We start from the raw sequence: 25,252 nt of genomic DNA, 5'->3' as shown, positions 1-25,252 counted from the left end.
CTAACACTCTGGGAGACTCCAACATCAGCCCTGAAATCAACTTGGAGAGCCCGGGTAAAGAGGCTGTTGGGTAGCGGGGAGAATGGTATACCAACAGAATCATTATTTTATCTCGACCACCAAGCTTTAGATAGAGACATTCAAACCCAGTAGTTTGCTGGATAGGATATCTGGTCAAGGGGATAGACTCACAGCAGACCAGGGCAACTCTCCCTCCCCAGCCTTCGGGTCTGCTGTTGAACAGAGAAACCGGGTGGACAAAGACCGGTGAGGTTAACCCCACCGAGTTCATCTAACCAGGTCTCAGTAATACATGTCAGGTCAGCATGTTCATCTCGGATGAGATCTTGGATGATCACAGTCTTATCATTTACTGGCCTGGCATTAAAGAGCAGGACTAGAATCCCAGGGGAGTTGTCTTCCGAATATACCTGTCTATTTAGCTGTGGTAGTCGAGCAGGGGTTAACAACCAACGATGAACTACATTTTTCTTGGGACGGTAGAGTGGTTTCCTCCAATTATATCTCCCTCTATCAGATATAGCTACTATGGATCTTCCCTCTAAGGACCCCAATGGATCCAAACAAAACTTCCTAGACTCTAATAGTAAAGGAGAAGATAACAAACCTGACTGAGATGTATAAGGTCAAGGCAAGTGGGATTCTTGTGAACGAACTAAGACTTCCGACAATGACGTGTATCTGGAAGTGTTTAGACCTAGCTGACTAGGTATAGGGGAGAATAGCGACATCCCCATAGAGTGGACTTTACAAGGGAGGCCTAGATCAGGATTTTCCTGAGGACAAGAAGAAGATTTTTTAGCCTGTAGGATTCCAAGAAGCTTTTGCAGATCGTCAATAATATCTTGCTGGGCACGATCCGAAAAACTAGAAAAATTAGACAATAATTCCTCGGCTCTATCGCCAGAGAATGTAAGTGATTCATTTTCTGGCTCTTCCTGATTAGGTATTACTGATGGTAATTGAGATGGAACATTCCTTAAAAAGGAATTAACAGAGGCGTTAAGGCTGTCTAAAACAGTAAAATCATTGTTAAAAGCATCCCTCAAGTCCTTAGGTGTAAGAGAATGAGTGGAAATCACAGGTGTGCTGCCTTCCCGGGGCAGTTTCCCAATGATTGATGACCGATTTTGAGCTCTTAAAGAGACACAAGGCCGTTTTACACATAAAGGGCGGGGACTCACTAGATTAATAAAATGTCTATGTATATGGACACCTTGTCTAAATAAAAGAGATCTCCTAGTTAGAAGCATATTCACCAGCTCACAAGATTCAAAAGTTAGTAACATCGTCATGCCAGCGAAAGTTTTGGTCAGAATTTCAGTTTTGGATATATCACCAAATTTAATTGAGCCTATATTCAAAGACCGAAAAACTTTCAAGACATATTTTTTCAGATTTACAAGTTGTGCATTACTATTGGAATATGGCACATGGGACAGAACTATCGTATTTCGACTGAGTCGTAAAACCCAGTGATCTATAGTATCTCTTCTTTGGGTAGTCTTAGACAGACTGACTATCTGTCTGCTTATCGACAAAGGAGATACAATTACAGGAGCCAAACCTTGCGTAGAAGGTGATTGCTTAGTAAAAGAAGCCTTAGAGGCCTCATGTGCCAAACATGGTTGTTCAGAATTTCTCTTAGATTGTTCAATAGATAGCAGATCTTCCAATAATTTAAAAAGTTTCCGAAAATCCATCTCTTTGCCCCTGGGCAACCTATAATTTTTTATATTTTTAGATTTCCTTGTTTTTATAACGTTCTTAAGAGGCTTCCTTTTCTGTTTCTGATTTTGATTTATCCTCTGTTTGGGGGCAGAAGATGTAGCAGCAGACAGTGTATCTTCAACAGAAGTAATCGGTTTATCAGATGGCAATGTCTTCAGAAATTCTTCCGTGAGAGTTCTTAAAAGGTTATTAGTCACTGAGATAAAAATTTTAATAGACATCAATTGCTCTGAGAGTATAGCCAATTGAGAGGGTAAAAAAGATGAGTCAGAGAGGGACTGAATTTGTCTTGAGCCTTCATTGGCTGAGGTAGTTGGTAAATTCTTATGTATAGGAGGGAGTATCGAGTTAGGAGGGTTCAAAGCCTCTAAGGAGTCTAAAGTCTGAGTAGAGTGTACCCTGTACATAGGGGAGGAGTCAGCTCGAATCAACTCTGCCTTCTGCAAAGAAAGAAGCTCAGCTTGAACCAACTCTACAGCCAGACTCGGGGTAACAGGTAAAGCAGGTTCTTGTAACAGACGTCTCTTTTAATTTAAAATCAACTGTCGAAGAGAGGGGACATATGTTGACGTGTGTGCGTTGTTGCATGAAACAGCATACATTACGTTGGAGTTAAGTTGAGCAAGAAACTTCTTCAGAGCATTAGAGCATGTTAAGAGTCTTTATTAAGACATTACGGCCAAAGGCTTAAGAGTAAATACATGTAGAGTTTCTTCAGTCACCCCCCTTCTGGTACATCTCTCTCCAAAGGTAAACACAGAAGACAACCTCTCAGTTCAGAGGCAATACACAGAAGACCCAGCTTAACACAGATAGCTGCTAGAACTTTTCCCAGTTTATCGCGATGGCTACCATAGCAACAGCCTTGGCAGTCCGTTCCCAGACTGGGCAAAGACGTTATAACTCCCCTAGTTACAGTTTTTCAGACTTGATGGAAAACAAACTCAGTGACAGTGCGGTTCAATGGTCAACAACATATTGCTTTCGTCTCCCTATTCTCTAAGTGAAAGAAATGGCTGATTTTGTTTCTCACCCTTCCAGACGGCTTCGCCTTCGTCTACTAAATCACTCTCCTGCTGAATTTCACGATCCCGGTACATTTTCCTGGTAAGAACCATGCCGTATAAAGATAAAAATTGGCAACTAAACAGAGATAGCCAGATAAAAAGCAACTGGCAGGCTCAGCAATATATCTTCTGCAAGGTCTTAATGTCAGATAAGTTAAATAGAAGAGTAGCGTCTGTAAATAATTTGACAGAGACACACCAAATGGAACCCTAAATCCATAAAATGAGTCAATCCTTCTTCAAGTTTAAAAGCAATTTAGGAGCAGCAACAAACGGCGTTTTCCCACTTGGCGGCCATTTTTCCCATTTTGTAACTGTTGTTTGCTTTTGTCGTAATCTACTTTGAGCACAATTTCTTCTTTTTTCTTTTTTTTGTAAGTCGCTTTGAGTTCCATTTTGGGGGGAAACCGACTAATAAATATCATTAAATATATATTTTTTCCAGTGGCTTCAATCCTCAGCCAATGAAGCAGAAAAACATTCCACAATGAGCTTCCCTGACCCATAGATTGATTAATGAATGTTTCTAGGGGTTTTTTTTTCTAATGCAGGATTATTAACCTAGGACCTGCTGCCTTTTGCTATAGATCAGCCTTTCCCAACCAGTGTGCCTCCAGATGTTGTTGGAGCACAATTCCCATCTCTCCTGACCATTGGCATGCTGGCTGAGGCTGACGGGAGTTGTGGTCCAGCAACATCTGGAGGCACACTGGTTGGGAAAGGCTGCTATAGATGTTCTGTCATTTATACACACCTTCCTGGCAACTAGGAACCTGTGTCAACCCAGCATTAAAGCTAGCCATCCTTCCAACCCCGATTACTAAATATCCCCCTTTGGTACTGGAGTAAAGAAGAGAGGGGTAATAAATCTCCAAGAAATTTCAAGGATGTAGCAATTGGCCTTTTAGAACAAGTGATGATTTGACTCCTTTTTTCTTTTCTTTTTAGGCTAACCTAAATGGAATTCTAAACAGAAAGGTCAGCAAGAGAATTTGCATTGGGTGATTTGGCAATGTTAATCTGTGGGAAAAAAGTTGACTCAGCTACTGGGACATTCCTCATTCTCTTGATCTTTGGGTTAACTTTTGCATCATATTTCTGGAAGAGGAGTACAGTGCAGCATGATATAAATAGAAAAACCAGCTGGCTAAAACCTCACAACCACTGTTATAGAGGCCAACCTATTACTGACACAATCACACAACTGGAAGATAATCACAGCTTTATCATAGCCCCATATTTTGACCATAGAAGCGAACTACTCATTCGTGTGATTAGTATTGTTCATCATGAGAAAGTTAAGGAACTGTACTGCTTGTTCTGCTGTCAAGATTATAACAGTAGTATTATCATGGTGAAGGCTAATATAGATATTCACAAAGACCGGTTTGCATTCCCCTATGGAACAGCAGATTTACTATGCTTGGAACCACAAAACTGTTATCCACGGTATATGTCAGTTCGTACGTCACTTGAACTGAATTTTGCCCAAGTACCAATTTTTGAAATACAAAACCAGAACATTGAAAGCCCCCCCCTAGAATTTACAGTGTGTATCTCTACTATGTTTGGAGGTTACAATAACATCTTGCAGTTTGTACAGAGCATAGAGATGTATAAAATACTTGGCGCACAGAAAATGGTCATTTATAAGAACAAGTGCAGCCAATTAATGGAGAAAGTTCTAGAGTACTATGTCTCTGAAGGAATAATTGAAATCATTCCCTGGCCTATCCACTTGTATCTTAGTGTTTCTGCTTACTGGCATTATTCCATGGATGCCAAAGATATTGGCTACTATGGTCAAATTACAGCCCTCAACGACTGTGTCTACCGCAACATGTATAGAAGCAAGTATGTGTTGCTAAATGATGTTGATGAAATTATTCTCCCTATTAAGGATGCAGATTGGAAATCCTTAATGCAAAGACTTCAGGAACAAAATCCAGGAAGAGGTGTCTTCCTATTTGAAAACCATGTCTTCCGTAATACTGTGTCTGCCCCCACTAGTCCATTCAACTTCTCATCATGGAGCCCTGTCCCTGGTGTAAATATGTTTCAGCATATCTACAAGGAACCTAACAGAAAAAGTGACTTCAATAACAAAAAAATGGTTGTTGACCCAAGGAAGGTGATTCAGACATCTATCCACTCTGTTCTCAAGATGTATGGAGATCCTGTGGAAGTCTCCAGTGAAATTGCCATTAACTTTCACTGCAGGATACCTGAACGCAAAGATGTGCCCAATGAAGCCTTGATTCGAGACACAATCCTCTGGAGATACAACACAACTTTGATTGCAAATATTAACAAAGTCCTGCACAAATCCAATATTTTAGAAAGTAATACCAAATTATGACAGATGCTGTTGCACCTGCTGGATCTGACAGCCTGTTTTAAGATCTTGTTGGTTAAATGTAAAGCCCAAGGCAACTCTGGATCATGTTACCTGAAAGACTGACTTTCCCTCCATTGCCTGGCAAGGGCATTAAGAGTAACAAATGCAACCCAATTAACCTTGCTATATGATAATAATTGCTGATGTGAAGTAATACGGAGGCAGGCTTTTTCACAGGTAGTGTCAACATTATGAAAAGCCCTCCCTATTGACATACGAGAGGCCCTATTGGCATTCTGCTCACTTTAGAAGATTCATCTGTTGACACAGACAGTACCTTGATTTCTTGACCTGAATCTCTTGTCTTTTAATTACTGTATTCTTTTAATTGTACTGTTTTATTGTGTATTTTAGCTGAGGATATTTACATTGAAGTGGTTTTGTGTGCAGTAGGGCCTCGCTGTTTGGCGGCCTGCTAATACGGCGGCTAAAATTCGAGCAAGGCCCCACTCATACGGTGCTTGTTCGGCTTTTACAGTGTTTTTCAGGCGTCGGGCACCATTTTATTGAAGGCATTCCGCTTTTTGGCGAGTTTCACTTTTAGGAAGGGGTCTGGAACGTAACCTGGCAAATGTGTGGGGACCTACTGTATCTTGATTTTTATATTTCGTAAATGACTTAGAAGTCTTCTCTGACATTAAGTGCAGTACAAAATAATAGTACCTGAATTTGCTTTTTCCCCTCAATCCTTTTCCTTTTTGTATCATTTCTTTAGATTCAGGTAGGGACTGCCTTGTTTGTTCTTGATCTTCTGTAAACTGCATTAGGAGTCTTTTTGGGTGAAGGGCAATGTAAAAATGCTTTAAAGAGAGAAAAATAGTCTGGTTCTCTTAAAATAAATCTAACCAGTTCTGCTTCTCATTACTAACCTATTTACCATTGATTAGTTCCTTGCTTCTGTAAAGGTTCTCTCATAGTAACAGTACCGTGGATCAGTTCTCTAAAATGACAATCATGAACAAAGTACACTGAAATTAGGAAATCAATGTTTCCATAAATAAGAAGAAGCAGGCCACAGCTCAGTGGCGGAACACATACTTTGCCTATGGGAGGTCCCAGCTTTAATGCATGGCTTGAGTTAAAAAGGAACTTAAAAAGCTGGTCTGAGAAAGTCCTATACTTAGCCTTGGGGAGGTTAGATTAGTATGGATTCTGTAAGGGAAAGCACTGTATGCCTCCACCAAAGTTTTAGAGTTCTTTGACAGTGTTAAGTCATCAACAACCATAAGGACAGGCGTGGTCCCCTAGACGTGTACTTGACCTTCTAAAAAGCTTTTGGCAAAGTCCCTCACAAAAAATAAACTTAGCAGAATTGGGATAAGAAGACAATGAATTCCTCTAATGAATCAATAACCAATGGAAGAACAGGAAGCAGAAATATCCCTGCGACAATGAGGGCAGTGTGGTCTCTAATGAATCTTTATCAGGACTGCTGTTATTTAACTAGATCAAAATTAGCCAAAGCAAGGGGTGAGCGGTGAGGTGGCAAAGTGCGCAGATGACACTAAATTATTCAGGGTGGTGAAAATCCAAGTGGGCTGTAAAGAATTCCAAAAGGACCTCTCCAAACTGGGTGGACACAATCATAAATGACGTTCAAATTAAGTACGTGTGAAGTGGTGTGCATTGGGCAACCCCCCCTCCATATTCATATATAAATGTATGGGATGCAAACTGGTGGTGATTTAGGATTGTGGGAATAGCTCAATTAAAAGAGTGACTCAGCATATTATGGTGGTGGAAAAGGCAAATTCCATGCTAGGAATGTTATAAAATGGGCTGAAAATAAGCCAGGGTTATTGTTATTGTTAAATTTATTAGTCGCCCATCTGGCTGGTTGTCCAGCCACTCTGGGCGATGTACAAAATAAAACGTACAAATACATTAAACATTAAACATCTGAAGCAATAAGAGTAAAACCTAGCCCACCCCAAAAGCCTGCCTGAAGAGCCAGGTCTTCAAGGCTCGGCGGAAACTCATCATAGAAGGGGCATGGCGGAGATCATTTGGGAGGGAGGATCCGTAGCACCATTCTGTAAACCTATAAGGCAGCCACACTTGGTATACTGTGTGCAGTTATGGTTGCCCATCTCAAAAAGAACTTTGTAGAGCTGGAGAAGGTGCAGAAAAGGGCTACCAAAACAATGAAGGGGCTGGAGCGTCTTCACTTCATGGATTTAGACAACTAAAAGGAGACATGACAGCAGCTTATATAATGATATATGGTGAGGAGAATGTGGAGATAATTCCCCCCCGTAACACTAGAACTTGAGACCACCCACAGAAATTGATTGGCTGAAGATCAAAAGGAAGTACTTATTCACACAGCACATTATTAATTTATGGTGATCTCTACATGCTTATATGGTTTTAAAAGTAGATCAGACAAAAACAAAGAAGACAGGTCTGTCAACATCTTCTAAATGGAATATTCAGAGTCAGTATAAGACAAAATACCAGTTGCTGGGGTCAAGAACAGAAGGTCATATCTTCTTGTCGGTTTTGGGGAGACATCTGCTTAGCCATTGTGGAAACAGAATGCTGGACTAGATGGACCTTCAGTCTGATCTAGCAGGGCTTTTTGTTCTCAGTTGGGATTTGATGGAAAACTTTGGAGGGAAGAACTAGGAGTCTCTAGGATCTGAATAAGGGGGCAGATAATGACAACTTTCCTGCCAGATTGGCAGAAAACACAATAGCTTTTACAGTTCGACAAAGATACTGACAAATGCTGAGAGTCAAAGCCGGGGGGGGGGGGACTGGGCAATCTGCAAGTGTAGTAAGGGACAGAGAGGTATCACGGGCATCTCAAGTGGTGAAAATAGATGTGCAAGGGTAAATGAAGCTGTAGTACCATATCATAACCTATAATGTTCTTGGATGCTATTCACATGTTCCATTTGGAGGGGCTTATAATGGGCTCCTGTACTGCAGGAGACTTGACAAGTATTTCCTGTTAAAGGAATACCAGAGGGAAAAGGGATGGGATGAGAGCTTGGGGGGCTCTTTTATGTCTAAAAACCCTATTCTCTGGGAAGGGGCTGAAAACAACAGAGATTTCATTCATGTATTTCAGATTTTTATAAGCCACCTTGCAAGTCTATAGGCTTATATTTATAACAAATACATTTCATTAAAAACAACCATTCAAACATCAAACTACAATAAAACAGCCGGTTTAAATATGCCCAATACAAGAAGATCCAACAGACACCAACAGAAACCCTAGCAACAGCCTATATAAAATAAAACCTTTCATTGAAAGCCAAGGAAAACAGATGCATTTTTAAGCTTTCTTAAAAACCTGAAGTAGCTAGCTGTACCGCTCTCAGAAGGGAATTCCATGGGGCAGGAGCAACTATTGAGGTCTTTTGGACTTCCATCCTACTGAGAATGCAGCATATTATTTTTTTCTGTTTCAGCCAGGGCTGTGGAGTCAGCGTCATGGAATCAGAAGCAATTTTGGGTGGAGTCAGTAGAAAGGTACCAACTCCGACTCCAGCTTCAAAATAAAAACTTTCATAGGAATTTAGGAAAGTTTTCTTGTTCAGACATTTTAATCAAATAAATATATTTTATGTTCTATCAGTCTAGCCCGATGATTCACGTGGTGGTGATGAAATGCCTTGTGCTACCATTTTACTACAGTAAATTTATTACTAGTTAATATACATTTGCCATTTATGAAGGAGTCGGAGTCAGAGTCGGAGTCGGACAGTAGAAAAATAGAGGAGTCTGAGTCGAAGGTTTGGCGTACCAACTCCACAACCCTGGTTTCAGCTCCAGTTCTGAAAGCTGGCGAGGTCACATATGTGTGAGCAAAGGTTTGTGCATTCCATATTCCTTCAAGTTCTGGAGTAAGTACCACACACACTGTTTGTGTGAAGGGTAAACGAAGAGCAGGTGAAATTCCTCTATTTGAACGTCCATATCTGAACAGCTACAGGCAGGTATCACTGATCAGCTGAACATCTATCTCTGTAAATGCCAACATTCCTATAGCACAAGTGTGGGGAACCTTTGGCCCTCCAGATATTGCTGAACTACTCCTTCCATACCTGCCCATTGGCTATACTTGCTAGGGCTGATGAAGACTGTAGCTCAGCAACATCTGGAAGGCCAAAGCTTCTGCACTCTTGCTTTAGCAAGTCAGTAATTTTTTTAATAATGTGAGAATTTTTAAGAAAGAATTCACGGAGGCTGAGAGGAGAAAGTAAAATGGTCTTTGGAGAGAACATCAACATTTTTTTAAAAAAAGCATTTACTTTACAGGTTGAAATTCTTCCTTTAAAAATGCATCTCTTCCCGTTGCAAAATGTTTAAGCAATTGTGAATTGTTGTTAAAAAAAATCATAGCTTATAACTTATGCCATCCAGTGCACATATATTTACATAGCTACTGATCCTTTTTGTTCCCCTCCTTGGTATTCTTTCTATTTGTATTCCTCCTTCCCTCCCTCATTTCTTTTTAGAACAGAATTCTGCACCTTTGAGGTTGCAGACATACCAATAGATGCAAAGAGTGTTGGTATTACATTGTCCACATTAATTTCTTCTGCTTTCCTAATATTAAAGGAATTTTCACACATGATGTTACAAGCCCTTTGAACCTCATTTGCAGTATTCGAAGGGTTGCCAACATGCGTCCAATCCACTGGTACTACCTATAGAACCTGCAAAAGGTCTCTGTATATATCCCCTGAAAAATCCACAGTGTATGAAATTGTTCTTTTGGCTCTGTTACACAGGTTTGGCCTCTCTTATATCGAACATGCCCACATTACATTTGATGATAGGATTGGACAACTACCTTCCCTTCTCTTCTAGACACAAGAAAGGTATAAAGAACTTTCTTATGGAAGCGAGCGCAGTATAGCTGATGTGCCTTTTTTTTTCATTGGTGGGGGTGGAAGCTGATGGGAGGAGGCATGTCCCTACCTTTTTGTCGCCCTGTCTGTTTTTCTGCTTTTTTATATGTGGTGGCCGTTTTGTTATGCCACACCCTGCACAGCAGTCATTTTTTGACTGGCACTTTCTCAAAATTCCAAACATGGCCACTGGCCGAAAAAGGATGACACCTTCTGCCATATGTAATTTAATCTTAATTTTCTTTTATTTCCGCCATATTGCCAAGTGGTGTAATGTGACCTGTTTAAGATTGTAATGTTATACTTCTAGTATTGAAATGGTTGTGTTGCTGTGACATTTGTTGTTTTATTACTGCTGTTGTCTTATTTTATTATGAAATTTTTTTGTAATCATCGTTTGCTTTTGTGCAAGCCACTTCGAGTGCAGTTTTTGTTTTTGTAAAAATCGCTTTGAGTTCTTTTCTGGGAAAAAAGCAACTAATAAATGTTATTAATAAATAATAAATAAATAAATGTAAATGGTATTAGTATTGGCCCACAGAAGCTGAAGCAAGCCATTTTAAAATCAAATTATTGCCAATGCAGAAGCATTTTTTTAAAAGTCACAAGAAACCAAGTCTCTTCATGCTGTTTGTAACATATGTGACTGTTTACTGTGTGAGATAGTGTAGCATGTGGACCAGAATAAACATTACCTTGCAATGTACCCAACATTGCTCGGGAATTCCAAGAAACTGAAAAATCAGTGCAGTTTTGAAATCAGTGGAGTCTTTAAAAGGCTCAAGTCCACCATCTTGATTCAAAATGATGTGCAATTGTATCCCAACATAGATGAAAACCTGCTCCTTGATCTCAACAACCATCATTCAAAATTTGGTTACAATATCTTAGGTGTCTGAATGCATAGCGAAAAGGCAAACAACTTTCCAAAATATATTATAGATACACCAAGGATGAAGGAAACTTTTTGAATGCCATCTCCCATGTGAAACCTGCCTACAGTTTGAGATGCAGGGTGAAGGTCTTCCTCCAGATGCCACTGCCTTCAGAGGTCTGGTGGGTGACAATCTGGAATGTTCCAGTGGGGCACTCCTGGTTATGGAATGCCCTCCATAGACAGGTTTGGCTGGTACCAACTGACTTACCATTTAGGCAAGGAGCGGAGAACTTGTGGCTCTCCAGACAATGCAGAACGACAACTTCCACCAACCCCAGCAAGCATATTCAATGGCCAAGGATGATAGTTGTCGTTCTGCAACATCTGAAGGGCCAAAGATTCCCTACACCTGCTCTAGATCACCATTCTTCAACCTTGGGTCCCCTGATGTTGGACTACATTTCCCACCATCCTTGGCCATCCTTGCCCCTTCCCTCCTCCGTGGAAAAGGTGGCCCTCAGCCACCATGTCCAACAGTCAAAGGGTGATGAGGGCTGGAGTCCAACAACATCTGGAGGGCCACAAGTTCCCCATCCCTGATTTAGGCAGCAAACCAACCATAGGGGAACTTTGACCCTCCAGATGTTGCTAAACTACAACTCCCATTATCTTTTGACCATCGGACATAGTGGCCGGAACTGATGGGAGTTAAAGTCTAACATCTGGACTTCTCCATATCCCTACAACAAAGGCTTACTCTGGGGGAGGGGGGGAAGTAAAAATGCATGTGCATCACTTGCTTACCCTGCTCCAACTCCCCCCCCCCCAGTTGTCTCCTTTTTGTCTTGAAGACTGCAGGCCCCTTGGAGCAGAGACCTCTCATGCTTTGGAAAGCATTTAAATAAGCATCACCCACAGTGGATGGCACTAGATAAATAATTGTTGTTTCCCTCAATAAAAGACATAGGTGGCCTTCACAGTGTAAGGGGCCGTAGAGGAAGAAAGTTGGATATTTGGGGGTGGCTGGAGTGTCGCTCGGGGTGACCCGAGTTCTAATCCCCCCTTAGCTAAAAAGCCCATTAGGTGACCCCAGCCCAGTCTCTATCCCTCAGCCACTCTTCACAGGGTCATTGTGAAGATAAAACTGGGTGCGAGGGAGCTATTGGACCTAAGTGTAATAAATAATATCTTCTTGTTGTTTAAATCTCCACCTTAAAAACTACTTAAAGATAAAATTGGGCATTGAAGAGCAGGTCCCTTGCTGGGAGTGGGTTGCTTAGGGGACTACCCCCCTAAAAAAATCCCCCCAAATGTTTTTTTTACAAAAATTAAATAATTACATTTATCATGGGTGTTTTTTTTCCTGGCCATTCTACTTTTTTTGGTCCCCCCAAAAAAACTTTTAGGCTCGCTGCGGACCCTGTTGAGGAGAGACCATATACACAGCCTTGAGCGATGGGTAAAGCGGCCCCTAAATGTGATAAATAACAAATAGTCTCTTCTTGGTCTACTTAAGCTATCATCGGGCTCATTCACACGGCAATTTAATATGAGATCGAGGCTGGCTGCATTCCCTTTTAATCTGCAGCGATTGCATGACATTTTTTGGAAAGGGAAGGCAAGCCCCTGCATTTCCCTTTAAATGGGAATCAAACCAATCCACTGAAAATCCGAATAGTAAGGAAAAAACCACCTCTGTTTCGCTGCTCATGTAGTCCCTTATTCCGATGTTTCCTGCTGGGGGTGGGGTGGATCGTAACTTGCAGATACTCCCCTTTCTCCACCCACTAAACTCCCCGTCAACTCTATTTCATTTCCGTCTGCATAGCCAGCCACATCCGCCACTCTAGCCTTCCTTTCCACCCCTTCATCCCCCCCCCCATAACGTTAACGCAGGTTTGTGGGTGTGCAAAAGGGCAACGTTAATGCCCCCCCAAGTGCAAGCAAAATGAACACAACTTATAGTGTGTGCACTCACACACAGAGAGAAAGAGATCTGTCTGCCTGGAGGGAGAGAACCTGATTTCTCTTTCCTTAGGTTGCTGGGTTTTTTTAGCTCCCCCTCCCATCCCCATCAGCTGTTGGGCAGGAAAAGAGGCTTTCCAGCCCAAGGAAGCTCAGTTAAAAACCTCCTCTAAACTTTGTGTAATATCGCAAATTGCCGTTGTGGAAATATTATTCATTTAACATTTGATTTTATGTTTGATTGCAAAGTAGTAGATTTAAAAAAAAAAAGTGAGAGGAATACCCCAGTTCACTATCAGAAGCAGGAATGGAGAAGGCTTGCTGTCTCTCTGCCGCCTGCAAAAGCTGCCCTGCTTTGCTTTCACTCATTCCCTCCATGTTTCATGTCAATTTCCTCCCCCCAGGCTGCAGAGAGGCCTGTAACTGTCAAGAAACAATGAAACTGACAAACCCTTCCCCTCTTCAATAGCAAAATTGAGAGAGAAGGGTAGTAATGACTTTGGGAGAGTCCAGAGCGCATAATAACTAACAACGTCAACGGTTTATCTGTCGGGAGGAACCTCTCTATGGTTATCAGCGATGAGTCCTGAGTAGAGGGTAAGCACTGTTGAGGCTTACTTCTGAGTAAATAAGGACCGGGTAGTTGCATGAGGCTGCAGGAGGCATACACGCACTCATGCACTTCCACTAAAAATTGCATTTCATAAATACTTTTAAAAGGGGTGGTTCCCCCCCCACTCTTTTCCTGTTTCAGTGTCCAATTGACAAGAGGGCCTTCTCAGTGGTGGCCCCCAAATTATGGAATGATCTATGTGATGAGGTGCGCCTGGCGCCAACACTGTTATCTTTTCGGTGCCAGGTCAAGACTTTCCTCTTCTCCCAGGCATTTTAGCATGTTTTTTTTAATTGTTTTTTTTTTAATTGTGTTTTAAATTGTTTTTAAAAGATGTGTTTTAAATTTGTGTATTTGTTTTTAATGTTTTTAGTTACCGTAAACCGCCCAGAGAGCTTCGGCTACGGGGCGGTATATAAATACAGTAAATAAATAAATAAGAAACAATGAGGGGGGGAACCTCCCCTTCTCCATTGGCAATACTCCAGAGGGAGTCAACATGCAGATTTGGGGGCGAGGCCACAAAGAAACAGCGATACAAACCCTTTCCAGAGGAACGCCGTGTGAACTGAAAGCAAAAGAAAAACCATATTGGAAGCTGGGGAGTGTAAACCTTCCAAAGCTATCGCGATGGCAAAAGGTGCGTATTTACCATGAAGTTAAGCTCCCGTGTGAAACTCTCATTTTGAAGGCAGGTTTTCCTCGGGGCTCGTCTCAAATGTCTCCTCATCCTGCCCGCCCCGAGCAAGCAGAAGAAAGACGGTTGGGAGCCTTTAAAAATCCCCTCAGGCTGCAGCTAAGAAGGCCTCTTCCCGCCTTTTTGGGGGGGGGGAGGGGCATGGAGGCTAAAGTATCATGGCGGAGTCAAAAGGGGGCACCAGAGACACTCCTCAGAGCCTTTGAAGGCCGGGATTTCTTAAATGAGAATTCCTTCCCCTCCCTGAATAAATTCTTGCGTAGGTGTGCGGTGGGATAGCCCCCCTCAGTAGAGGTGAGGGGGCAGGAGAGTAGATCATCACCCTCCATAATTGGGAGGGGAGAACGCCCCATCTGTGTACTGCCTTCAAGTCAATGGCGGCCCTATGAATAGGGTTTTCATGAGGCTGAGAGGCAGCGACTGGCCCAAGGTCACCCAGCGAGCTTCATGGCTGTGTGGGGATTCGAACCCTGGTCTCCCAGGACATAGTCCAACACCTTAACCACTACGCCACACTGGCTCTCAACCCCATCTATGTCTGTCTCTATACAGTAGGGCCCCACTTTACAGCGCTTCGCTAATGCGGCGGTCTCAATTAGATGTAATTAGACTAAAGTCCCACTCATATGGCGCTTGTTCCGCTTTTACGGCACTTTTCAGGTGTCATGCACCATTCTATTCAATGGGTTCCGCTTTATAGCGGGGGTCCGGAATGTAACCCGCCGTATGAGTGGGGCCCTACTGTAGATATATGGGGCTGAATTCATAACCAAGGAGGAGGGGAAGGCATCCATATTAATGGAGGGGGCGCGCCCTCCACTTACCAGCAATACAGTATTGACTTATTTATTCTTGCAGGCATTTATATACTGCTTCATATTTCAAAAATCAGAGGCGAGGGGTGACCACACACCCACTATTTAGAAAGGGAAAGGGGCAGGAATCCTTTATGAATGGGAGTTGGGGGGGGGGGTTAGGAGGAGCTGAAGGGGAAAATAAAACCCCCAAATTTGCAGAGCTGGGGGGGTATTTCTCACAGACTAGGAGGGAAAAGGAGAACAACCCCCATGTAATTAGTATTATTTATTAAATGTGTATCCCGCCCTTCCAAAAGGAGCCCAGTGTGGCATTATTAAGGGTGGCCTAGAAAGTGTGTGGGGGGTAGTGACTCGTTTATGGAGGGGTTGCTTCTCTGCCCCTCTCTTACTAAAAGGGAATGGGAGAATAAGCCCACATCATTTTTAACAGAGTTGGGGAGCTCATCTAGAAAGCTGTAGTAACTAATTTCTTTGGTCTTTTTTCACCTCTATAGAAGAAAGGAGAATCACCCTGCCTTTATAGGGATGGGGCCGCAGATATAGAAAGTGAAGGGGACTTGTTTTTAAGAGCCTGGGAGTTTATTTAAATGGCTCCCCCTCCACTTTACTAGGAGAATCCAATGTGTACACACCATATATTTAATGCACATTACCTCCCCCCCGTATCCTGGGAACTATAGCTTGTTAATGGTGCTGGGAAACGACAGTTCCCAGGGTTCTTGAGGGAGGAGATGCTTTAAATACAGGGTGTGTAGGAGGGTAATTCCCATCTTAACAGGAAGGTGGTGGTAGAAGAGTAACATAAGGGGTGGAGGCTCACTGCAAATAAACACACACATTGGGAAGGATAATTCATAAACAGAGCTGATCACACATACTAATTATCATTATGAGTTAGCACGGATTCCAATGTTATAATTATCCAAGATATTTCTAAGATATCAAAGATTATTCCTGAAATGAACAATTTCCTAATTTTAGATCGGTTGATTAAACAAACATTCTGACTGTATCTCCTCCCCGCCTTTTTTTTTTTTTAAGTTACAGGCACTTTGTTACAACATCTAAAGGAGATGATGAGTCGCTATAGAAGGATGACTTCGCTGGTGCTAGTCACTTTTCTAACCATCCTGTCATTTGGAGCGTACTTCTGGCTGATGCAAACCCCTTTCCTGGTGAAAACAAAGCCGTCAACTGATCTCTGCAAAGGTGAGATTGTCAACGAGACAATAACAGCTTTACAGTACAATAAAACATTAATCATTTCACCGTATCATGACGACAGACAGCAAAACCTAACCCGTGTGATCGCAATAGTGCACTACAAGAAAATACAGGACCTCTATTGCTGGTTTTGCTGTAGTCACGATGGCCATGTCTCTATAATAAGAGCCACTGTAGACATTCACTTGGATAGGACTGAATTCCCTGTTGGGATGGCAGACATAGTGTGCTTGGAACCAAGAGGGTGTTTTCCAAAATATGTCTCAATTCATTCATCACCTAGAGGAAAAATCGACAAGATACCAAGATTTGAAATTAGAAACCGTGTGCCCAGGGATTCTTTTTCCGCTGAATTCACTGTTTGTCTCTCTGGCATGTTTGGAAACGACAGCAATGTCTTGCAGTTCATACAAAGCATGGAAATGTATAAAATTCTTGGTGCACAGAAAGTGTTGATCTACATGTACAGCTGCAGCCAGCTCATACAGAAGTTACTGAAGTTTTATGTTGCAGAAGGCACCGTTGAGATCATACCGTGGCCAATTCTTTCACATGTTAACTTCTCTTCTTTCTGGTATTCACCCAAGGATTGGTACTATGGGAAAACAACAGTCGTAAACGATTGCATCTACCGCAATATGTACAGGAGCAAATATGTAATTCTTAACGACATTGATGAAATTATCCTACCTATTAAATATCCGAGTTGGAAAACAATGATCAGCAATCTTGAGGATCAAAATCCAGGGACAGGCATCTTCTTGTTTGAGAATTATTTATTTCCCCAGAATGTATTTTCCTCTATCGACACATTCAAAATCTCATTCTGGAAAATTGTCCCAGGTGCTAATATACTGCAGCATATTTACAGAGAGCCCACTAGACTGCGGTTCAGTAATCAGAGAAAAATGATTGTTAATCCGAGAAAAGTGGTTCAGACTTCCCTCCACTCTGTTCTCAAGGGTTACGGTAGGACACTGGAAGTTCCAAGAGAGATTGCAATTCTTTACCATTGCAGAAAGCACACTAAAAAAGAGATCCCTCGAAAATATCTCATTAGGGATGCATCAATCTGGAGGTACAATATGTCTTTGATCAACAATGTTAACAAAGTACTTAAAGAACAATTCCCTAGAAAGAGTTTCAAGTCCATTTGGAAGAAATTCTAAGAAAATATTGCAACTGTCTTATAAATAGTTCTATTTTTACATGTACAAAATTACTTACTGACAAATTGTTTTTACAGTCCAGATATCATGCAGCACCTGGAGATGTGTTTGTGGAGATCAGCCTATAGCTGTAAAAAGCTGCAGTTGGTATTCCATGTTAGTCCTACTTAGAATAGACCAGTTAAATTGATGGACATGACTAACAGAGGCATGTTAATTTAAGTGGGTCTACCCTGAGTAGAACTTAGTTGGATACAACCTTAAATTTAGTTGTAATTAATTGACTGTATCTTGACTGAAAATATTCTAGACCTTTTAACTAAAGGTCATTCTGTGCTTGAAGCCTAATGGCAGTAAATTGGTGGCATCTTCCTGCGTTGATAGTTCCTCCCACTTGGAAGCGGGGTTGGGAATCAATCTGCCCTGTCCATTCTCAGGGGATTGATTGGTTTAGATCCGGGATGGGAAACCTGTGATCCTCCAGATATTGTTGAATTCCAACTCCCATCAGGCCAAGCCGATAGGGAGGGGTGATAGAAAATGTAGCATAGCAACATCTGGAGGGCCACATGTCCCCTACTCCTGTTGTAGATGAATAGGGTTGAAGTAGTGAGGAGGTAGTAACTACAACAACAAGCTGAAGTAACTACTTAGAACCCTGCAGCTCATTGCTCTTCCAAAATCCTGTTTGATAGTGTTATGTGGAAAGGCCACAGTCTGTAGTTCCTCTGGTGCTTCTTCCAACACTACCTGGGCCAGCAGAGATTTTTAATGGGTTGCGGGGAGAGAGGCAACAACCCCTAATCTGCTCCAGAGGGATGGGGAAAACCCCAAAACAGATTTAGGATGCATGCAGGGGGAGGAGAGGCGGGAACATTCTGTTGCCAAGTGGAAATCCTTGCACTGACGGAGCGAGTTAGTGGAATATCACCCACCGTGTACATAAGTTATAAAATTATATCCAGTATAACTATGCCAAGTTATATTTATGAATTTTAGCATCTATATTCTGCTTTTCTGTCAGTGCCCTTCACGACTACTCACAGGTTCTTAAAATGGTTCTTGAAAGTATATTTGTTCACCTTACATTGAGTTCTACTTGTTATTCTTGTAATTTAAAAAAAATCCAATATACATATATATTGGAATTACAGTTGCTGCCCCTGTAAAGCACTTTTGGGGATTTTTCAGGTTCCTAACTGTCTTTGACAGAAAGGCATGTACGCATGCGGTTGTGTATGCATAAGACATATGTCAAGCAATCATACATGTTGTCTTAACTGTGTCATATAATCTGTTGGCTCAGAAGCTTTTGTAGATCTGCTTCTTCATCACAGAGCAGGCTTGTTGACTGTTGCGAAAGTTTGTGATGGATTAACCTCATCACATTCAGCAGCTTCCTCATTTTAAGACAGTACTGTGTTTTCTCAGGAGGGGACAAGTGTATATATTAAAACTGCTAAAATCAGATAATTTAATTCTACAATTAGACATATGCAACTAAGTATTGTATGTTGAGTAAAGTTATTCTTAAGAATTGTTCTGAAAGCCAATTTGTTTTCCAGTCATCAGTTTCTATTAACTGTTAACTGGATTTACATCTGCACTACAGATTGTTCTACGCTTATACCATTATAACTGTCATGGCTTTCCCCAAAGACTGTAATTCAGTGAGGTGTGAAGAATTATCTGTTAGGAATCTCCTTTCCGTCTTGCAGAATTACATGCCCCTGAGGGGACCTTTGGCAACAAGGGTTACCTGTTAAACAAGTGGGGTGTAGTTATCATCAACACAACAGCAGTGGAGTAGGGGATCACAACCTGTGCTCCTAGCATTGGAGGAAGGAGGCCATCCAGACCCTGGACCCATTCCAACAGGGTCCCCTTCCCCAAAAATGAACACAGGAATCCTATGCATATCTACTCAGAAGTAAGCCCCATTAAGTGTGTACTCTCAGGTAAGTGTGTACAGGATTGCAGCCTTTTAAAGTATTTTAAAGGAATGTTGAGACTCAAGCCTAGAACTACAGATTTTGACATGGAAGAGCGTTCTAAACATCTTTGTGTAAGATCTGCACTCTGCTCATGCAGAGGTAGAGACAGTCTCTTCCTTATTAGAACTAGATGTCTTTTCTGAGCCAAATTTCAGACCCCAAAAACAGGCTAAGGTGTTCCTTAAGAACCTGGTTTTGCCTTATAGTACTAACATTAGCTACCCTGCCTTCCATCCTACCAGCCCAATGGGACCTAGTGCAACGGTGGGTTTTCATTATTAAGGAGTTTTATTCTATTTTAAACAGTTTTCCCCATTTAACAAGATCATACACAGTAACATAAATAAAATTCTTAAACAACAGAGGGGGATGAGCAAAGGGGGTTTCAGTTCGTAGGCTCAACAGTGCCACTGGGAATAAGGAGTTGCTCTTGTCGCTCAATATCACCTCATGTAAGCAAGTCTGTCTATGAACACCAGATAATTCTGACCGAAAATGTTCTGTGGAAGGCTCCTTTCTCATGTGCTGAGTTTATAAATCCTCAGATTGTTTTTTTAGGGAAAGTGGCCTGTTTGTGGTGGGTGTTTCTCTGAGCATCATCAGTTTTCCTTGCCCTAAAAATGGGCATTTTGTGGTGCCCAAGACATTATCTCAGTTTTCAAAATGCATCCCTAATGCTCAAAAAAAGGTTGAGGATCTATATCTTTTCTTTATGAACTGCCTTCCCATTTCTACAATATTTAGTCTTCACAAAAGTCTTTAACATCCTCAGTGTGAAATGAATCAGTTGCGCACTGTGTGAGTAAGGAACATTTACCTAATACTCTGCTACCAGGAAGGAGCAACAGATAGTGTTCACCACAAACTTTCCAGCACTGTAAAGCACAACTGGCTGAATATGCACTACAAAACCTAAGATGCCTCATTTCTTTTGGAACGACAAGGAGTAGCACCCAGGCAGGCCTCTCTAAGGAAGAACAACCCATACCCGACTACCAGTATTACAGGATTAATGTCTCTCTGATGATGTGCTGACAGTCTGTGGTCAACATAACAAATCTTTTTTTAAAAAAGGATTGTGAATCACTGGTCCCTTGATTTGGGGGGAGCGTGAGAGAGAGGCTGGGCAGAATCATTGGCAAGATGAGATGCAAGAAATCTGCATCCCCCTGGGGCACCTGCATCCCCCTGGGGCACCTGCATCCACCCGACACTGCAGTCTGTTCCCTCCTCAGCACTCTGGGCTCCTAGACTAGCTGTCTAGCAGTCAGAGTACCCAACCCTGATATCTATACCCATTTAGCATGTGCGTTAAGGCATGAGTGTTTGCACTCTTTGGTTTTCCTGAACTGTATGCAAGAAATTTGGTATTCTTACCTCTTCCCCCATGTCAGAGCCTAACTAGTGTTTTGTTTTTAGATTGGAACTTTATGCATAAAAACACCCTGGGAACTGTAGTTTACCCCTCACGGAGCTGTAATTCCCGACACCCTTAGCAAACTATAGTTCCCTGGATTCTTTGGGGGAAGTGTGTAGTGTACACAGCCTAGATCCAAGTCAAAAAAATCTTAACATATTGCCTCCATTGTCAAACATAGATGGCTTTTGAAAGGATATGCATATTCACTGCATTTTGTTTCCAGCTGAGGGTGGAAATTATACTGACATACACTACAGCAAGAAGAATGCCGTAAATAAGCATTATTTAAAAATTTCTGAAAGTATATACCATCGTCTCATAAAATATCAGCTACAGCAATATAAATTTAAAAACACACACATTAAAACGAGCACAGAGCAATCATTAACATGACTGGCGACTCAAGAAAATCTTGAAACCAACTGCCGTGGCCTATCAGCATAAAAAAAAAGTCTTCAAGAGACACCCGAAAGTGACCAACATGAGCACGCCTGCGAAATCTCTGCCAGACGAGTGTTCCACAGCATGGGACCAGCAACTCTAAACGCCCAACTTCTGGTTGAGGCCAGTCAGGCTTCTGTGACACAGGGAACAGCTAACAGCGCTCCTCTGGATGATCTCAGTGATTAGGCTGGGATATAAGGGCACAGGTGGCCCTTAAGATTTCCTGGAGCCACGTTGTTCAGGAATTTGTATATCAACACAAGAGTCTTGAACCTGGCCCGGTAGCATATGGGCAGCCAGTGTATTTGTTTTTCAACAGAGGTGTCGCATGCTGCTAGTCATCTGACCCCAACTTCAGCCCCCAGCCTCTCAGAGTCTTAAAAAGGGGTATATGCTCATACTTCTTTTCTAGGCTAAAACACACACATAATTATCTACATAAAATGGCTCCCACAACCAGTTTGATCTACTTATTAAATTTATATCCCGCCCTCCCACTAGGAGTTCAAGGCAGCAAACAAAAATGCTAAAAACATAATAAAAACAGAGTTTAAAATAAATTAAAACAAAACATCTTTTAAAATATGTTAAAACAAGTCTCAACTTAAAAGGCTTGTTGAAAGAGGAAGGTCTTCAGTAGGCGCCAAAAAGGTGACAGATGGCGCTTGTCTAATATTTAAGGGGAGGCAATTCCAAAGGGTCGGTGCCACTACATGAAAGGTCTGCTTCCTATGTTGTGCAGAACGGACCTCCTAATAAGAGGGTATTTGCAGGAGGCCCTTCACCTGCAGAGCTCAGTGATCGACTGGGTATATAAGAGGTAAGACAATATTTCAGGTATTCTGGTCCCGAGCTGTATAGGGCTTTGTACACCAGAACCTTGAACAGCCAGGCCACTAATGGGCAGCCAGAGCAATCTCATGAAACTCAATGGCTTTGGTTTATCATTAACAACCAATAACAAAAATACTATGGATACGAATGTTAGTCTGTGCAGTTGCACAAAGTAAGTATAAGGAAACAATCTGTCTCTTGTTGACAGATGATACAAGTGGTAGAGCACGGTTCGAACATATAAAACCGATTCTGTCCTGCTTGCATTGGCTGCCTGTATGTTTCCTAGCTCGATTCAAGGTGCTGGTTTTAACCTATAAGCCTTACATGGCTTAGGACCACAATACCTGATGGAACACTTCTCCCAACACAAACCCACCAGTACACTATGCTCAACATCTAAGGCCCTCCTCCGGGTGCCTACTCAGAGGTGTGATATGTATAAAGTGTGTTGCTTTTGCAGGGTGCTCAAATTGTGTAGATGTGTGACTTTGTGTAAATGCTGGTTGTTGTTTGGGAGGGGTAAAGATGTAGTTAGTGAAGCAAGGAAAACAAGCTAAAATAGACACAAATACCAGGAAACAGGTGCGACAAAGACAGTTTGTGGTTAGGTTCTGCTCTACCTGTTGGCAGGGGAGGAGGGAGATATACCAAATATGGGTAATAATAAATATGAGTATGGGGGAGCTAAAATATGAGTAGTGGGAGATGTAAACAGAGGCGGGACTTCCTGTGACATGAATAGGCGGCACGGATAGGCTGTAAACCCTGAAGTACTCGATCAATGAGGAAACGGGAGGGAATGAAGCGACGGGCTATAGGATAAAAGAACTGTACCAATGTCACTTGGGTGTGCCTACCTTGTAGACACCCGCTCTTGCAAGAACGTTTAATAAAGCTTTAATACTGCTTCACAAGTGTCTCTGTTTTGGTCTCTCTTAAAGAACCTTTGTTTCTCACAGAGGGAAGCTGGGAGTCTGGCAACAAAGGAGAAGGTCTTCTCAGTGATGGCCCCCAAATTATGGAATGATCTCCCTGATGAAGGGCGCCTGGCGCCAACACTTACATTTTCGGCGCCAGGTCAAGCCTTTCCTCTTCTCCCAGGCATTTTAGCATGTGTTTTTAAATGGCTTTTTAAAAATGTGTTTTTAAATTTGTATATTTGTTTTTAATGTTTTTAATTGTTGTAAACTACCCAGCGACCTTCGGCTATGAGGTGATATACAAATGCAATAAGCAAGCAAACAAACACTCTGCATGCAGAAGGCCCCAGATGCAGTTCCTAGCATCTCCAGTTCAAAATGTCTTACATCACAGAGCTGGGAATGAGCCCTGCCCATGACATTAAGGAGCCACTGCCCGTCAGGTGAGATGAAACGAATCTAAACCAGCTTCAGATGTGTGTATGACCCCTGTGTAAACCCAACAGGGAAAGAATAAAGCTAGGAGTTTCTCTGCTCACCTCTAAATTGTAAAACTGTAAATTGAAGAAGCTCTTTGAAGAATTAAGGAAGCCCGGTACAACTCATTCCAATCTAACCCAGCAGAAAATGCAAGCAGGTTTTTCAGCAATAATTTAAGATACCCAGATGATATCATACTACTAGCAGAAACCAGTAATGATTTGAAACTAATGCCGTTGAAAGTTAAAGAGGAAAGCACAAAAGCAGGACTACAGTTGAATGTCAAGACTAAAGTGATGACAACAGAATTTTTTTGTAACTTTAAAGCTGACAACGAGGACACTGAACTTGTCAAGGATTTTCAATACCTTGGCACAGTCATTAACCAAAAGGGAGCCAATAGTCAAGAACTAGAACTGGGGAGGGCAGCTATGAGAGAACTAGAAAAGGTCCTCAAATGCAAAGATGCATCACTGAACACCAAAGTCAGGATTATTCAGACCATGGTATTCCCAATCTCCATATATGGATGTGAAAACTAGACAGTGAAAAAAGTGGATAAGATAAAATCAATTCATTTGAAATGTGGTGTTGGAGGAGAGCTTTGTGCATACCATGGCCTGCAAAAAAGACAAATAATTGGGTGTTAGAACAAATTAAACCAGAACTATCACTTGAAGCTAAAATGATGAAACTGAGGTTATCATACTTTGGACACATCATGAGAAGACATGGCAATAAGGCTGGGGAAAACAGAAGGGAACAGAAAAAGAGGAAGGCCAAACAAAAGATGGGTTGATTCCATAAAGGAAGCCACAGACCTGAACTTACAAGAATTGATAGGTAATTGGAAGTTAGACGCACTTGCCTGGTTGAGGTTCATGCAAGACACCACATCACAAGGTAGGGTTCAGGCTGTGCTTTTGGAAACACAGAGTTCTAAAGTTGCTCCAGCAAGGAATGAGCTGAAACTGATCTTTTTCATAGCAGTAGCATCAGGTGAAGCCAATTGGTGGCACTGCCTGTCCTGCAAAACTGCTGCTCTACTTAAAGGGGGCTTCCCTTGTCCAGCAATCTTCTATGGCAATGGGGTGGGAAGACTTCTACGGCAGAGTCCTTAGAAGACAGGAGTGTCACGTTCTCAGGCTGGGGAAGCACTGGCCCCAATGGTATCAGCATGTCTGGGGCCGGTCCTGAGCCTGGCATCCTTCCTGCAGTTTCAGAGTCCTTGCCTCCATCACCTGATGAAGAGCACTCCTGATCCCTGACTCTTGCTGATCCACAGCAGGGGCTCCCAAACTGTGGTCCACAGACCACTTCACTCAAGTGATGTGCGGCAGGCCTGTAAAAAATACATTTAGAAATCATACAGCATCCAGGTAGGGCTTGTTGTTAATACTTTAGCTGGGTTTTGCTAGCTTTCTCGTAGCAGTAATTTTGTGTTAAGTGAAGAATATGTAGCAGACACATATATGTTGATTGTTCCCCCCCCTTTAATTGTTTTTTATTCCTGTGTGTCCTTTCTCCGACTGTTTTTCCTTGTAAAATTTGAAAATCTACATATATATATATTAATCATCATCATCATCATCATACAGTATCACAAAGTTGTCCGCCAAGAAGGCCCATAGCTCAGTGGCTGAGCATCTAGCTTGCATGCAGAAGGTCCCAGATTCAATCCCTGGCATCTCCAGGTAGAGCTGGGAGAG

The 25,252-nt window shown here is 42.0% G+C and overlaps 1 protein-coding gene and 1 long non-coding RNA gene across 5 annotated transcripts in view; one reads left to right on the top strand and one right to left on the bottom strand.

Annotated features, from left to right (window-relative positions):
• The window catches only part of LOC133373642 (beta-1,4-galactosyltransferase galt-1-like), a 38,496-nt gene extending 15,463 nt beyond the window's left edge, over window positions 1–23,033 (top strand). The window contains exons 2-7 of one of the 4 annotated variants that reach the window (XM_061603542.1): window positions 2,794–2,859; window positions 3,768–3,797; window positions 8,907–9,041; window positions 9,966–10,055; window positions 13,914–14,180; window positions 16,097–23,033. In XM_061603542.1, the coding sequence (XP_061459526.1) occupies window positions 14,171–14,180; window positions 16,097–17,448 (1,362 nt within the window). In that variant the 5' untranslated portion in view covers window positions 2,794–2,859; window positions 3,768–3,797; window positions 8,907–9,041; window positions 9,966–10,055; window positions 13,914–14,170 and the 3' untranslated portion in view covers window positions 17,449–23,033. The other 3 variants (XR_009759726.1, XM_061603543.1, XM_061603544.1) reach the window with 3 other exon arrangements.
• Window positions 16,525–24,548, bottom strand: LOC133373643 (uncharacterized). Its single transcript, XR_009759727.1, has 2 exons — window positions 24,408–24,548; window positions 16,525–16,874 (listed from the first exon to the last, which is right to left on the bottom strand). It is a non-coding gene; the product is annotated as an uncharacterized LOC133373643 (long non-coding RNA).
• Between the last annotated feature and the right edge of the window lie 704 nt (window positions 24,549–25,252).

Source organism: Rhineura floridana, chromosome 20, assembly GCF_030035675.1.
Source record: "Rhineura floridana isolate rRhiFlo1 chromosome 20, rRhiFlo1.hap2, whole genome shotgun sequence".
In the NCBI taxonomy this organism is placed as follows: Eukaryota; Metazoa; Chordata; class Lepidosauria; order Squamata; family Rhineuridae; genus Rhineura; species Rhineura floridana.
The sequence above is the reverse complement of the archived record's forward strand: the minus strand, read 5'-3'. Positions and strand labels throughout refer to the sequence as shown.